At 40.7% G+C, this 15,667-nt stretch overlaps 1 protein-coding gene across 23 annotated transcripts in view; it reads left to right on the top strand.

Annotated features, from left to right (window-relative positions):
- PTK2 (protein tyrosine kinase 2) overlaps positions 1–15,667 on the top strand; it is a 151,238-nt gene that overhangs the window by 57,263 nt on the left and 78,308 nt on the right. For all 23 annotated transcript variants that reach the window (XM_085539299.1, XM_085539296.1, XM_085539291.1 and 20 more), the window contains 2 exons: positions 5,213–5,439; positions 12,507–12,673. In XM_085539299.1, the coding sequence (XP_085395425.1) occupies positions 5,245–5,439; positions 12,507–12,673 (362 nt within the window). In that variant the 5' untranslated portion in view covers positions 5,213–5,244. The remainder of the gene's footprint in view (positions 1–5,212; positions 5,440–12,506; positions 12,674–15,667) is intronic.

Raw genomic sequence — 15,667 nt, forward strand, 5'->3', positions numbered from 1 at the left:
GTGGTACCAATGGACCACAGTGGGCATTTAGAACGCTGTTGAAAACTGAAGCAAGTATCTGTCTGGATAACTTGTGCTAATTAAAGACATCTATTTTCTTTTATTCCCATCTCAAGTGATAATTCCTCATTATCATTTCCTCTAATATTGCAACTAGGAATTGGTGCCAACTCCAAAGGGAGTTGGTAAGTGGTGCTGGTTACGCAACAGCATTGCAAGAAAATTGGGTTAAACCCAGCCTTTAAGGTATGGCAGGACTTATCCCATGGGATTTGGGAAAGGGTGCCATATTGAATATTGCAAGATATCTTACTGAAGTTGGATTACTGCTTGACAGTAGGTGTAGCTCATCTCCTTGTCAATAGTCTTTAAAGTGGTTCTCCATCTTTCCATCCCAAGGTGCAGTGCTTCCTGAGTAATAGGCACATACTTCTGGAGCACTTTGCAGAAGTGATTGAAAGCTTCTTAACAGGGGCTGTACATGACATCAGCCCTTGTTTCAGCGAGTCCAAGATGGTTATACTTACTAATGGAAAGAAAATGGTCAGAAGTTGTCAGTTTCAGACTATTCTTCCATTTCATACTGATATAGTGAAATAGTTGGTGTGTCAGTTTGGATTAAAACAGATATCAAGAACTCATTATCGAAATGCTTTTAATGTGTCTGGCCAGCCTGCTTCATACTTTGACCTGAGGGCCTTAAGTGCTTCTGACCACAATTAGTGAACTTGAAAATAAATATATTTATGTTGTGTGGTAATCAGGAAGTGTCCAGAGAGGAGATGTCAAGGGATGTGTGTTCCTGGACATGCAGCTATACCAAGTGTTAACCAGAAGAGAGCAGAGAATTACAGCTTTTTTCCTCTTTGTTTTGGACATCAATGGTAACTGAAAGAAAAGCAAGAAAAATAAGCTCAACTGGAAACAAACAGGGAGGTTCCAATGTGACTTATGGAAATGGTTGAAATATATTGACTGTTTCTGAAGGCAAAAGTGAATGTAACATGAAGAAGCACCCTTCCTCCTCTCTTTCTCTGTTTATGCCCAGTTTGAAATCAGAAAGCTATCAGCTTCCTCAGATTTCTTTCTTAAATTGGTAGGGTTGTGAGCATAGCAATCTACATGTGCTTCTTATTCTATCCAGTCTTCTGGGAATGTGACTCTGCCATAACTCTGTGTGTGTAGCTGTGTCATGGGACCCTCGGCAAGTAGAATGTGTTGACTGTTTCCTTAGGAGAAATGGGGTTTTGTTAGTATCCCTATGGCAGGGGAGTCTTCCATCTGTCCCAAACCTTTTGATACATAAATACAAAGAAACCCAACAACAACAAAAGATATCAGGAAATGATGTATCAAAAGAGTCAGCAGTGTGGAAAACTTGGTACAGACCCCTGAAAATACAGGCTTTATAATTGGGAAAATACTTTCTGTGAGGGTGGGATAGGCAAGTTAATATTTGGAAGATGAGCTACAACAGGATTTAATGCAAATGGTGCAAACGGGTTGGGCTTTAAGTTCATGACGTATTTACTGTCTGATGTGAGAGACATTATGGATAACTCAGAGTGGGAGGAATTCTTAATTCAGCCTTCACCAGTTCAGTGAGTTTGGAAGGGACCTGGGAGATGGTTGTAGTGGAAGTTACTGTTTGTCACTTTTGTCCTCTCGCTGAGCACGGTGGAGAGGAGCCTCACTTCATATACTCCCTCCCCATCAGGTATTTATATGCATGGATGAGGTCCCTTGGAGCCTTCTCTTCTAGGAATTCTCATAGATTTGGATGTCTTCGAGCCTGAGATGGGGTTCACCTCAGCAACGTTATAAAACTTCATTGTACTGGCAAAGGTTATGATGAAGTCATAGTGCCAATAGTTGGCTCCTTGTCAGACATGTTGGCATCATGTTGGTGCCATGCACCAACTCTTGTGTTGAGTAACTTATTTTCCATATATTATCCATTTGCTAATTGTGCAGACATTTTTGGCACTGAAAAGGTTAACTCTATCGGACTACTTAACGCTTTTTAATTAATTGGTTTAAATATTTGTTATGGCTTTTTTTGACTGTTTCATTAGTTGAAAGGGTTCATTTCTCAGTTCTCAGAGCTGGTGAAATATGACTTTGAACTTTGGTTGTTTGCACTGCCAGAAGTCATAATATTGACTTTGTTTCTGATGCAGTCATCAAATGTGAGGAATATGCAGTGCTGGTAAGTTGTCAGCAGGAATTAAATTGAGCAATGAATGAGTTGTGAACAGAGTTTTAGAAGTAATTCAGCTAGTGAACTCATAAATTTGTGTTTTGGAGAAACAACGTTTATTATAATCTATTCAGTTATCAGTAGTGAAAATGGCTGCCATTCAGAATTAAAACAAAAAGCATAGGCAAGGTCAGCTGTGCTTTCTTGGTTTGCAGTGTGCTTTTTGTGTATTCCTCACTTAAGTGTCTTCCATTTCCATTCCTAAATCTCTGCCAGGTGATAACAGGTTATCAAAATGATAATGCACTTTGTGATTTGGTAACAACTTACAGCATCTCGGCAGAATCATCTGATATCAGCAGGCCAGGATGGCTTTGCTCCACTCTCTCGAAGCATGGAATAAGTTGTTGTAGTACTGAGAAATAATGTTGTTTTTTTTTTTATTGTAAAGTGTGTGCACTGGGAGATTGATAGCTTTTCATCTTGGAAGCCCAGAGGGAAAGCTAACACACAGCTCTGCATACAGACAAGGTTTATATGCCTCTGCTCCTTTATCACCACAATACCCAATAAAACCAAGCAGAATAAAGTCAGAATAAAGTAGCTCATTTCTGCTGTATAATAGCCTCCTGCTTGTCTGGTTGCTATCAAGAGGACTAAAGCTGATCTATCTGTTCTGTGAGATTACAAACCTGGCTGGAATTTAGAAAAGCTCAAGTAAGCATCCTTGCTGGTCACCCTATTTCTCTCTGCATCTTATAATAACCAAGCAGATCTTGTAAAATAGTTGTGGAACTATCCTTACATGAAGTGCAGTTATGTTTTACAAAATGTTGGCCAAGGGCAAAGCTTTACAGTCACATCATAAACTCAAAACCAGGGGCTGATTTTAATAGTTGACTTAATAGATCCATAACCAGAGGTATGGCATGTGTTTCTGTAACTTAAGAGCTATCGAATTTATTGCCTTTCTGTTACCTTGTAAAGAAAGCATTGGGGTTTTTTAAAAGTTGAAAGTTGTAAAGAACCCAAAGATGATTAAATTTTTAAGTGCTTGTCTGACTTGTAGTTGGAGGTTGTTTTACCTTTAAATGCTTTTGTCCTGTGAAATGCTGTGAATACTGACCATACCCTGTACGCGGGATGGTCAGTCCTCAGTGCTGGATTCCAGATCTTCTCAATATGGTGCATATGAAGAAATTCCCTCTATTATAAGTGTTGAAATTATGCTAAGAGCACTTCTGTGTGTGAAACCAATGTCTTTCATCACTTCTGTATTTGCAGCTCCCAAGGGATGCAGACTGTCCATAATAAATCTGTGGTTAGTCACTCAAAATGCTTGTTTCTGCTTTTCCTTGTAGCTTTCCTCTCTTTTTCTGCCAAATAAAATCTGTTAAATTTGTCTGTTAAGTTGATGGCATGCTACACATAAACATTGAAACAGGTGTTCTTCTTGTTCCCTGTGACAAAAACACATATATATCTTCATGTTGCTTTGGTTTTCAGAGATTTTCTTCTACTGGTTGTTGAGGGTAAGCTTGACATAACACTCTGTTTTTACTAGTGACTTTGGGGTAGTGTAGTAGTTTTTAAAGGAAGCAGAACTTAATGGCAAAAGGTTAAAAGAGGCCCAAGTTGAGCAGAAAACTGTTATTTAATTCTTAGTCATTGCACTATTGAGAGCAGTTAGGACTTTGTCCAAGGGAGTTGCCCTAAGGCTGCTCCCCAGCCTCCTCTATTGGAGTTTTACGGCCCGATTTTGCATTACAGAAGAGGAGCCCTGCATGTTTGATCTGGTACTGCCAACCTGAAGTTCACACAACTTGGGTGTAATTCCCCCATTTACTGAAACAGTGTGGTCATACTGTGCAGATGGTCTGTTGGGTTCCTCTTATCTTGTGGTGTAGCTCCCTACCCTGGAGGTGTTCAGGGCCGGGTTGGATGGGGCCCTGGGCAGCCTTGTTTAGTATTAGGATATGCTCAGATATTCAACAGCAGTACAGCTTAAAGCAATTTAACTCTCTTCTACTTCTGACCCTGTCTCAAGCCAGCTTTACTACTACAGAGTCATTTATGCTACCATGCCCCAAAGATCATTGATTGCCTGTTGTTCTTCAGCATTGCCACGTTTGATAAACAGCATCCCTGCTGTGTTCACTCTACAAGGAGGAGGCACAAAAGTTCTTGATGTACTTGTGCAGCCCTGGCAGCTCAGCTCATTGATCTTTGTTGTTTGCAGCCAGCAGTCTGGGATGATTCCTAAGGCTGTATCAGGCAAAGGAAAATGTATTGTTTTCTCTTTTCCTCTCTTGTTCAGTATCGATTTCTCAGATACCATCTGCTCATTGCTGACAAAAGTGCAGCAGTAACCAGGAGGCAATTTTTTGCGTCTCTTTGAGATATAGGTTCATACTGTTGGCTGTGTCTTTTGACACTAAAAATGAAAGACACTTGGAAACTGAAAACAAAAAGTCAGTGTTGTAGCAGTTTGTAGAATTGTAGAATGACTTGGGTTGGAAGGGACCTTAAAACCTGCCCAGTTGCAGTGCCCTGCCACGGGCAGGGTACCACACCAGATCAGACTGCCCAGGGCCCCATCCAACCTGGCCTTGAAAGCCTCCAGGGATGGGGCATCCTCAGCTTCTCTGGGCAGCATGTGTCAGTGCCTTACTGCTCTCCCAGTTGCTGGGAGGATGTTCAGTGGTGTTCTTCATGATGCCTCACTGAAGTATGAATTTAACTCTGGATGGTGTGAGTTTCACTGTGGCCCAAAATAGCTAAGATGCCACTTATGTTAATTGTGCTGTTCACATTAGTCTGATGTGCTCTGAGCAGCTCACCGTTTTTTTATGATTTTGTTTTAGTAAACTGTTTTAGTAGGGAACTTGAAATAAGCAATTAAACGAGCCTTAAAAATTAGTCTTGAAGAATTTGCAATAAATGTCTTGTCTGAATCAGTGTTAAGATATGGGCATAATGAAAATGAATTTCTTTTCTGTTTCCCTTCTCCAGAATATGACAGATACCTAGCATCTAGCAAAACCATGGCAGCAGCTTACCTTGATCCAAACTTGAATCATACACCAAGTTCAAGTGCAAAGACGCACCTCGGTACTGGGATGGAGCGTTCCCCGGGGGCCATGGAGAGAGTCCTGAAGGTTTTTCACTACTTTGAAAACAGCAGTGAGCCAACGACGTGGGCCAGCATTATCCGGCATGGAGATGCTACTGATGTTCGAGTAAGTCTGGTTTTAGCATTTCCATACCATCTTTAGGTTAAATGAGAACTTTGGAATCTGGAAGCCAAAAGACATAGAGGATTCGCTGTTTATTTTGAAAGAATCTTCACCTGTTGTACGTTTTGAGTAATTTTTGGAAGAGGCTTTGAATGGTACCTGCTTTCCTTTGTTGAGAGAGCGGGAGAGCTGTGGAAGTCAGTGTATGATTCAGAATTCTCTGTGGTGATGGGAGGAAACATAGGAGAGGAGAGGTATTAAATGGCTTTCTTCTTGTTCTTTATCTTAAAAAAGTAGAGGAGTCAACTCTTTGAAAGGGTAGATAATAGCAGGAGAAGGGGAAATGGTTTTAAGGTGAAGGAGGGAAGATTTAGGTTGGATATCAGGGGGAAGTTCTTTACTATGATAGTGATGAGGTGCTGGAACAGGCTGCCCAGAGAGGCTGTGGATGCCCCATCCCTGGAGGTGTTCAAGGCCAGGTTGGATGGGGTTCTGGGCAGCCTGGTCTAGTATTAAATGCGGAGGTTGCTGTCCCTACCTGCAGCAGGTGGGTTGGAGCTTGATGATCCTTGGGGTCCCTTCCAACCCGGGCTATTCTGTTATTGTCTGAAAGTAAAAAAAGGTAAACAGTTGCTTTAAGCGTGTTATGTTGGAGATGGTTAAACAGCTCTGTGTTTATTCCAGAATGTGTGGAATAGTAAGTTCACTTAACGTTTGCTACACTTACGTTCTGAGGTCTTGTGGTACTTAAATGAAATGAACTCGGTTTAGCACGTCAAGTGCTATTAAAGCTTAGTTGTTTGCTTGTTTTCAGCTATTTTCCAAGAGGAGTCTTGCCTTGTGGTAGATGATTTACAGGGCTGGTTTTGTTCTGCAAGGTTCTTGCTATGGAAGAGGGTTGCCACCTGTTCATTCATTTCAGTGTTACTGTTCTCTGTACAGTACTTTAAATTCCAATAATGAATTTTGAATGCTTTCTCTTCATTTTCTACTACCACTACTTTCTAGCATCTCTGCATGTAAAAAGACCTAAGAGCATTCTTAGATGGAGAGTAGGTCTTGCTGCAGTGATCACAGACTTATGAAATTGAAGGATTTTCCTAGGTGATAATCAATTGTCAATTTAATCAGCTCATATCTCTGTATAGGGATAACTTGTTGGCTGTCCAAATTAGAGGTACACTGGTAGGAATCAGTGTCATCGATAACATAAACTTATTCTACATGAAACGGGGTTTTCTTGAGTTGTACATCATGTCTTAATTGCCTGACTTAAATACATCGGTTTGATGTATCCAGTGTGATTGATTCATTTTTTGTAGTGCGTTACTGTGTGTGAGAGGACAATTGCATCAATTTTTAACCTTACCTGCAAGTTTCTGCTGTGGATTTAAATATGCAGTATTTAAAATCCAGGTTATCCTTGCAAAGCAATGTGTAGAAAGAAAGACAAATTAGATCTCTGGTTTCTTCAGTTCAAAAAATTCCAGTGGTTTTGGGCTTTTAGAATGTACAATTTACACTCCCTGTAAAAAAATCCGATGCTGAGTTGAATTTGGAGAGCCTCAGAATCCTATTTTAAGCCAGAACATGTCATATTTGATTTATTAGGAAGAATTAAAAGAACAGATAGGTAGCAGTGGCCTGAGGCTTGCCTTCATTTTTGATTTTCATATATGTACATTTCTTCATATGTTTGTTTCTAAAGCAATTAATATCTTTGTATTGTTCTCCTTTCCTAAGAAGAAAGTACAAGGACGCTGGGCAAGCGATGAGTCACTGTTACCTTCACTCCCTTAACAAAGCAGCTGCCTTTTTATTCTGGCAGAGTGGAACAGTCACTGTGGATATGAGCAGGTACTCGTAACAGTGGCCTAGCACTGATGGATTACCATGTCCTGACATTTGTTTTAGAAACAGTGAATGGTTGTTGCAGTACAAGCCTTCATTCCATTGAAATGACTGCTGTTTGACCAAGTTGAATAACCTAAGGTGAAAACAGCCTTGAAGGTTTTTATGCCTTCGGTTTTTCTTTCTCCTCTTGCAATGGAGACCGACTGCAGTAAAGCTTCCATTTCTTCTGCGGGTTACAAACTGGAAGGAGGCTGATGCTGGGTTTGGCTCTTGGCTCTTTTCTGATGGACTCTTGGAAGTATTCAGCAGTAAATGCCAACTGAAAGGGAAAGAAAGGCACTCTTGGACTGGAATCTCCAGAGCAGCCAATTTCAAGGTATTTCTGCTGATAAAGCAGAGGACTTTGTGGTATGTGCTAACACTGAAGGAAAGTAAGCGTTGAAATTTCTTTCCTGATTTTTAGTGTTTCCCTAACATAATATCTTCTGTTTCAAGTCAAACTGTGTTTGCCTTTGTCAGTGGAAAGGATGTGTGTGGTTGAAAAAGTGAGGAAAAACCATCTTGCCTTTCAAAAAACAAACGAAAACTTGAGATCTTTTATGATTTGTCAAGAGCAGTGTGGAAAACATCTTTGATCACTAAAGGGGAAAACCTATATAATGAAAAGATTCTCATTGTCAAGCTGAGATGAACATAATTTCGCTTTCTATAAGAGTCTCAAAGTGCCCAGATTAAAGATATACTTTCTTTGCTATTTCTCTTGAAATATCTTTAAACAAGACAGTGGTGTTTATATGTGGGCTTTGCTCTAAGGAGAACTTTATGTCTGTGAACTGTTGTTTCTGGATGGATTTAGACCTTCCAAGGCAGCTGTTTCCTCTGAAGGATGAGTCTGCATTCTCCAATGGGTTCAAGAGCAACTTTTCAATTCTTAGAAAAGCTTTTTTGGATTTCAGAGAACGGACACGCTCTCTTTACACTCTTTTTCCCTTGGTGTTAAACTAAAGACATGCTTCGTTTCCAAAAGAGAAAAAGTTCTTTATGGCTGTGCAAACATTGGCCACCTACAGCAAGTGCTTGGCTATATTTGCTATGCAGAAAAGGAAAGGTTGTCGAACTTGTTATTTCTGTTAATATGTGTTTTCTGTGTGCACATTGACAAAGTTGGATTTCCAGGGCATGCTCTGCCCCGTTCACAGCCCCAGCACCGGAATGCAGTGGGGTGGGTGCTGCTGGGATGGGATTTCTTTGGTCTCAAGTGCACCTGGAATGCAAACAGTGCCACTGCATTTCGAGCTGCAGTTAAATAAGCTGCATTACTGTGTTATTCAGCGTTGCTTACTTCTTTTCCCTGTTTACCTTTCCCACTCAATCCATACCCACCATATTTACTATCCAAAACTATTTGCAGTTTCCATGTCTTAGTTCTGTACCGACCACTTTCCATTCTTTTTGGCTAGCTGTTCGTGCAGTATTTCTCTTCTAATCCAGAGTAGCTGCTCAAAAAGTCTTTCATGCTCACTGGGGAGAGCTTGTGAGTAGTGAGGGAGCTCGAAACCAATTGAGTATCTTTTGATAGTTGTACTAATTGTGACAGACAAAAATACCTTTGGTTTTCAGGGTGGCTGCTTTACTTTTGCACGATACCCTTGGATGAAAGAGATACACAAAACGATGCTTTAAAAACTATATAAAGAATTCAGCTATACAGGGTTGGGTCCAAAGAGACACCAGGAATTTGCAAGTTCCGTAGAACCTTTAAATCTGGCTTGTCCTAAACCTTTGCAGTTTCATTCTGTTTTGCTCTTGAAACTCTGATATGTATCATCAGAAATGATAATATTTGATGTATAAATTGCACATGGCGTATTTACTTTGCCAACACTAATGCCATGTCCCCGTGTAGGAGGTGCTGCTTGAGGACTAGAAAGTCTTTTCTAGTGCAGAAGTCTTCCTTTCTTCTAAATAGGGAAATTAGGTTTCTATTCACAGTGGGAGTGTGTTATTCCAGCTTCAATTTATTCATCATAGCACATCATCTTCGTTAATTTACAAGCAAGCAATTCGTTTTCACTCATTTGCAGAATCACAGGGTAGTACTGATGCATACTGAGAGAGCTTTAGGGTATCATGGAGTGCTGGCATTGGTGGACAAAGGGTGGGCAGCTGGTGTTGTCTACCTGGACTTGTGCAAGGCCTTTGATGTGGTCCCACACCACGTCCTTATCTCCGAATTGGAGAGAGATGAGTTTAAAGGCTGTGCTGTGTCAGGTGTAGCTAAATAATTGGTTGGATAGTTGTATTACTTTAAATTCTATTTTTGGATGCTTTTACCTTCTAATTGAGGACAAATATTAATCTGTTTTGCTAATTATCTTTTGAGTGACTGTGAGTTATTTGAACAAATGAGTGAAAACCAGTGATATCCAGTTTTCTGGCTCTTTATGAAGCATTTTTCTATCTTTTTTTTTGCCTCTGCTCTTGAGTTAAAGGGAGGGAACAGATGACCTATCACCTGTTACTGATAGAAGATTTCTCTAAGGGCTTCCCATTCTCTTTTGCTCAGCTGTTCTGGCCTGTTTTATGTTTGGGGTGTAAATGTCGGCTCTGCAAACCTAATTAAAGACAATGTGATTACAGTAAATAACACCCAGCTTACATATGGTTGTGTGACTTCGCTGCAGCTGTGTGTTTAGATGAGTGTGACAACAGATGGGTGAAAACTGGTAGAAATTCATATTCACATTAATACCACGTGTACACCCAGAAGAAAATCTTATTCTGGTGTAGGTGTCCACTGGAGTCCAGCTCTCCTGCCAGGAATTCCATCTGGGACAGGTTTGAACCTCTAAGTTTATCACCAAAGATGTTCCTTACCTGTTTAGTTTTCACTGAAAAATGCCTCCAAGGAGCTTCCTGAGCTAAGAGTTGGTTGCAGTCTAATCTGAAGAGGTTTCAGTTTTGTTTGGTGATGCTGAAGGTTGTCCTAAGGAGAGTTAGACTTAATAATCCTTATGTGTCCCTTTCATACTCAGAGTATTCTGTGACATGTCTCAGCAGGGTGTTTTGCTGTCTGCGTGCAGTGGTTTAACAGTTAAATGGTTGCTTTGGAAACTTCTGATGAGGCATCCTGCTCCGCTCCTGTGGAAAACATCAGGCGTGCTGCTGGCAAGGCTCCTAGCTCTGTGACTGTGCAAGACAGAGGATCTGTCACTGGTCCCAGAGTGTGATAGTGTGATGGTGGTGCCTTTGTTTGGTACTGTGGGCATCTCTATGTGGCTTGTGAGGCTTTCAGAAGCCCAGGAGGCTGGATGCCTTGTTTGTTACCCCATGGGAGTTAAAGACACTGACCCAATTATGGCCGTGATGCCAAAGCAACTGCTGGAGATTATTTTTGTACAGTTTGGAAACAGCAGCCAGAGCAAACAAAGCTGTCATGCTGTTTGGGAACTTACTACACTGTTTGCATGCTGCAGTGTCCCAGTGTGACTTTCTGTTGCTGAATGAACAGCACTGTTGTAGTGCTGGGTTATACTTGTTGCAGGTGTGACTCTAAATGTTCAAAATTCAGATTGCCTGATGTATAGATAATCGTAGAATCGTGGAATGGCCTGGGTTGAAAAGGACCACGATGATCATCTGGTTTCAACCGCCCTGATCTTCACCTGAAAGCACCCCTGCCAAAATAGTATGCTGCATGAACTGAGCTGAGCTTGTCCTTTGGGTGAAGAAGAGGCTCAGTTTTCCTCTGTCAATTCCGAGAGCTCTTGGTTTTGTCATGTCTTTCTCTGGATACAGGCAGCTGCTCTGCCTTATTTGCTAACTAACACAAGGACCTATAAATAGAGGCAACAAACCAACTTAGTCATTTTTTGTGCCCTGTCAGCAGTAACTTTTTCAGCTCAAAAACCGCTCCCTGATCTGGTAAGAGACCTTAACAACTTGCTAGTGAAGGCTGTAAGAAACTCACTTTCACAGTATCTCCTAAGTTCTCCCCCTTTGATGATACAGTCCTCCACAAGCATCTCACATGCTTTGCTGCCTGTGCCCATCTTCCCACAAGCATAGGTCCTGTAGAGGTGAGGATTTGGCAGAACTTCTGGTTGTGGAAGGAGCTGAAGAGAAGGACACTGCTAAGGATGTTTTGCTGATGCTTTCAGGGTCTGGGTGCTGGGCTTCTAACTCAGACTCTAAACTTACTAAACACAGCTTGTGTCTCCTTCTTATAGTCTTAAATGATTTATTTGGCATATAAACTTATCAATTTGGGGGGACAGTGTCAAAGCGCATCTGGCATCATCTGGCTCCTGTTACCTGTGTATTGATGTTCTCTAAATCACTGTGCAAGAAGCAACGTCTCATGTATATGTCTATGTGTATGTATATGGGTAATGAGCGTTTTCATTAGGATGCGTCCAGCTCAGAAGTGAAAGGGAATGATTTCCTGAAAGAAGCATCTGGCAGCAGTGATAGCCAGTGCTCCTGCTGGGCATGGGGCTCAGCCCTGCCAGGGCTATGCTGCCCTGCAGCTTACTTTCTAGCAGTCTGTGAGGCAGCAACTTTGGTCCCCTGCTGCCTTTTTAATCTAGGTAAGAACAGATCAGCCCAGCACATGGCGCTGGAGAGATTGCTAATCCATCATCTGCTAACACGTTTGAATTTAATAACCCCAAATAATTGTCTTTTGCCTCATTTTATATGGGATTTGTTGGAGCTCAGGAAAAAATGGGTGGCGGACGTCAAGGGGCTGTGATGTGACCAGCTAAACCCTGCCAATTCAGGCACTAAACAAGACAAACATCTAAGATGCCTTTCCAGTTGTACATTAAGTGGCTTTTTATTTATTTTTTAATGGCCTGGTATTACTTCTTCATATTTTGCTTTCATCCCCAAATCTGCTTTTTATACTTTGCTTTTTACATTATGTTACTTTACACAGAAGGAACAGTGGCTTAATTGTGCTAAGATTCACAGAAGCCTACATATGTGATGATTTCTGAAGCTATGCCAATAAAGCTTCAGAAACTGTAGATGTTTGTCCAGAACAGTAGTTTAAATTGTTTAGTATTCCTAATAAAAGTGCTGTCTGATTTGTCACTTACTGTTTTGTTTTGTGTTTGACACGGTCACATTTTGAAGTCTGACTGCAGAATTAATTTATTTACAGATACACATTGCATTTTACGGCTTGTAAGGAGTGTGTTTCTCTGTTTTAGGGCATAATACAGAAGATTGTGGACAGTCACAAAGTGAAAAATGTGGCCTGCTATGGGTTGCGACTCAGTCATCTGCAGTCTGAGGAGGTTCACTGGCTGCACCTGGACATGGGGGTATCCAATGTGAGAGAGAAATTTGAACTAGCACATCCTCCAGAAGAATGGAAGTAAGACCATAAATCTCTTCAGTGTCAAAATCATGTCATATGAGTCTGTTTGCCTTGTCATGAAAGTTGGCTCTATAATTTGCTTTATTAAGGAAGATCTTGTAGAACAGAAACAAGAAACAAGACTTGTGAGATGAAAACAAGATATTGTTACACATTCGCTGTATTTATGCAGACTAAACAGGAGAGTTGAAATTTGGAAAAGATGAAATACAGGAAGTAGATTAGTTTATCCATCTGCAGTTCTCAAATGTTTTAGTTATAAAACTATCTTTTGGATTAGGAATTGAGGCCCGGAGCAATGAGTAACATCTGCTTTTCTTCCAACTGGGATCTACTTCAGTTATACTAGGATCAGTGGAGAGTGGAAACATAACCACGCATATCTGTTTTTTGTATTTTCCTAGCCTAGGTAGATTTGCTGACCTATTTGCATGGTACCAGTTAAGTCATACAACTTCTTTCAACCACCCATGTTCTGTTTAAGGTTGAGTTTTCTTCAGCTTTTTTTAGCTGAGCAAGCTGAAAAGAGACAAAGTGAGTGTGCGTGCTTAGGAGAGGATGTAGGCTGGAGAGGAAGATGGGAAAGATTCTCTACTTTGCTAGCAGCAAAATGAGTTTGCAGAAGGATGCAATAGGTTACTAGAGGAGTGAGTTTTAAAATACCAAGTATAATGTTAAACTTGTGAGAACACCAAAGTGCTGCTGTGGATTCAGTGCAGGTGAGTTGTGCCTGTTTGTAATACATTCATAACCACGATTTGTGCATGTGCTGACTTAATAATATCAAATCAAGTAAAATAGTTGAAAACATGAATGTCAGAAACTTAATGAAGTTCTCTTCTACACACGTTAAGTTTTACTGTTTCTGGGGTGTGCATCAACCTTTACCCTTCCTTACCAGAAGTTTTTCATTGATAATACTGTGAAATACAGTTTTGAAGTAAGGGGCTCCTAAATGAGTTCCATGATAATTGTGCTGTGTGTGAGATGTGACTTAGTTATGCTATGGAAAGATGTATGTCACATAGTGCACAAGTGCCAATTCCATTTCTTATTACATGGTACAGCTCACATTGTGCACGTCGCAGAACAAAGTTAATCAGTTTTAAAAGCCAGGTTAGATGATTGTTTTGAAGTTTGCGGATAGGAATTGTATAAAATACTCATGAAAGAGCTGTGATAAGATGTAAATTATTCAGTACCTTTTCAAGGCGTCGTTTTATGTGTTATCGGATCCGTGCAGCTGACATACCTTTTAAACCCGTGGAGATTTGCTGTATGTAATCAAAACATTGCTGTCATATTTGTAATACCATAAAAGAGTGTTTAAGATCAAATGACAGTACTTGAAAAAATATTTAGATGAGTAAAGAGAGAGATGTCTTGGAATGATTCTTAAATTGAAAGCTTCCTATAGTATTAATAATCCAATAAATGTCTCTGGTGAATTTCTTAATCATCTAAATTAAAAAGGGCTTTGTATTCAATGCTCAGAAACAAGATCTGAGATGTTCTTTTGGACTTATCCAGGTGCTAGAAGCTGCACTGATTGTCAGTGGGATGCACGCAGGTTACTAGGATAAAATCTGTCTCCACTGTAGGCAGCTTTTGTCTGGTGCTGTCCTGTTAACAGCTTGGCTTAGTGGCAGGGCATGAGGATGAGACGCTCTGGATGGCACAGCTGTAGCTGGAGCCAAGGAAGAGTCAACTAGGAGTCCACTAGGACATCAGGGCAACGAAGTCACCCAAATACAAATGAAACCCCAGATGTGATGGTAAAGACGAGATTGCCTTTGATTTATTTGCTTCAGGTTTTCTCTTAGTGTTTATGTCAGCAAGGCAGACCTGGGCATGCATTAGACTCATATTTTAATGAGTCTAATTAATTTTCACTTGTTGTATTATATTAATGATTGGATGTTTCAAAGGGCATGAGAGTGAAACAGGAATGAATCTTCCTCTCTGACATGCATTCTTTATTCCTGTGTACCATATTGAACTAGAAATATCAGGATCTGGGAGTCTTAAATCATGGCATCAGCTCTGATTGTTTTTGTTAAGGGTATGCCTTTACCAGCAGTCACAGCAGCTATTCTGTCAGTCCTTTAAAAATGGTATATGCTGAAGCACCGTTCCATTTACTGCCCTTTTTTGACCCCAAAGGGGGAAAATTGAGAGATTCATGTAACAAATTACATTGTTTGGACCAACTGTGTTCCGTATAGGGTGGAGATCTTCCTGTTCTGTGGTTGAGGTTTATAGGTAAAGCTGGTCCTTGTAAATGCATGTCATTCATACTTTGGCTGTAACAGGTAAAAGACACCCTTAAGGAAGCCCCAGTGCTTAGTTGTCCTGTGTTAGAAATTCTCAGATCAACACAAGGCTTAAGGGAGGTGGACGTCAGTGACTTGCTCACCAAGAAGATCTGTTTTGTGAGAAGGGACTGCTCTCTTGAGTTGGCTGCATTTCAAAAAGTATGCTTAGAGGATATTGAAAATCAGGCCCATCCTTGAATTGGCCTGTGGAAATTGTCTTCTTCATTCCCATAAGTGTGATCAGAGGTTGCTTTATAAATAGGTAATGAAGGTCACTGTTTCTGTCCCAGCCAAGCTTTTTACCTTGCCTTGTTTTTTTTCATGAGATCCTATTGCAGAAGCAGTGCTCCTTAGTGAAGCAGACCAAGTTCGTTCTTAATACCTTGGATGACCAAATAAAGAGGTTTTATTCATTTATGATGATAGAACCCTATCTTCAGACTTCATCATTAAATAAGGTGTCCAAAACATATGTTGTATCATAATGCTCCCCTTCCAGGCAGCTGGAGGCTCCCTTGATCAAGCACTTGTGGTAGGTGATGCTGGCTTCTGCCAGACACCCATCCAGCCACTCTCTGAACATGATGGGAAGAAAAGTACCTCTGCCCATGCTGTAGGCAGGGACACCTCCCTATAGACCAGGTTGTTTGAATCCTGCAGCTTCTTTTGCAGCATG

Source organism: Coturnix japonica, chromosome 2 (genome assembly GCF_054131305.1).
Source record: "Coturnix japonica strain WE chromosome 2, WE-NBRP24, whole genome shotgun sequence".
Lineage (NCBI taxonomy): Eukaryota > Metazoa > Chordata > Aves > Galliformes > Phasianidae > Coturnix > Coturnix japonica.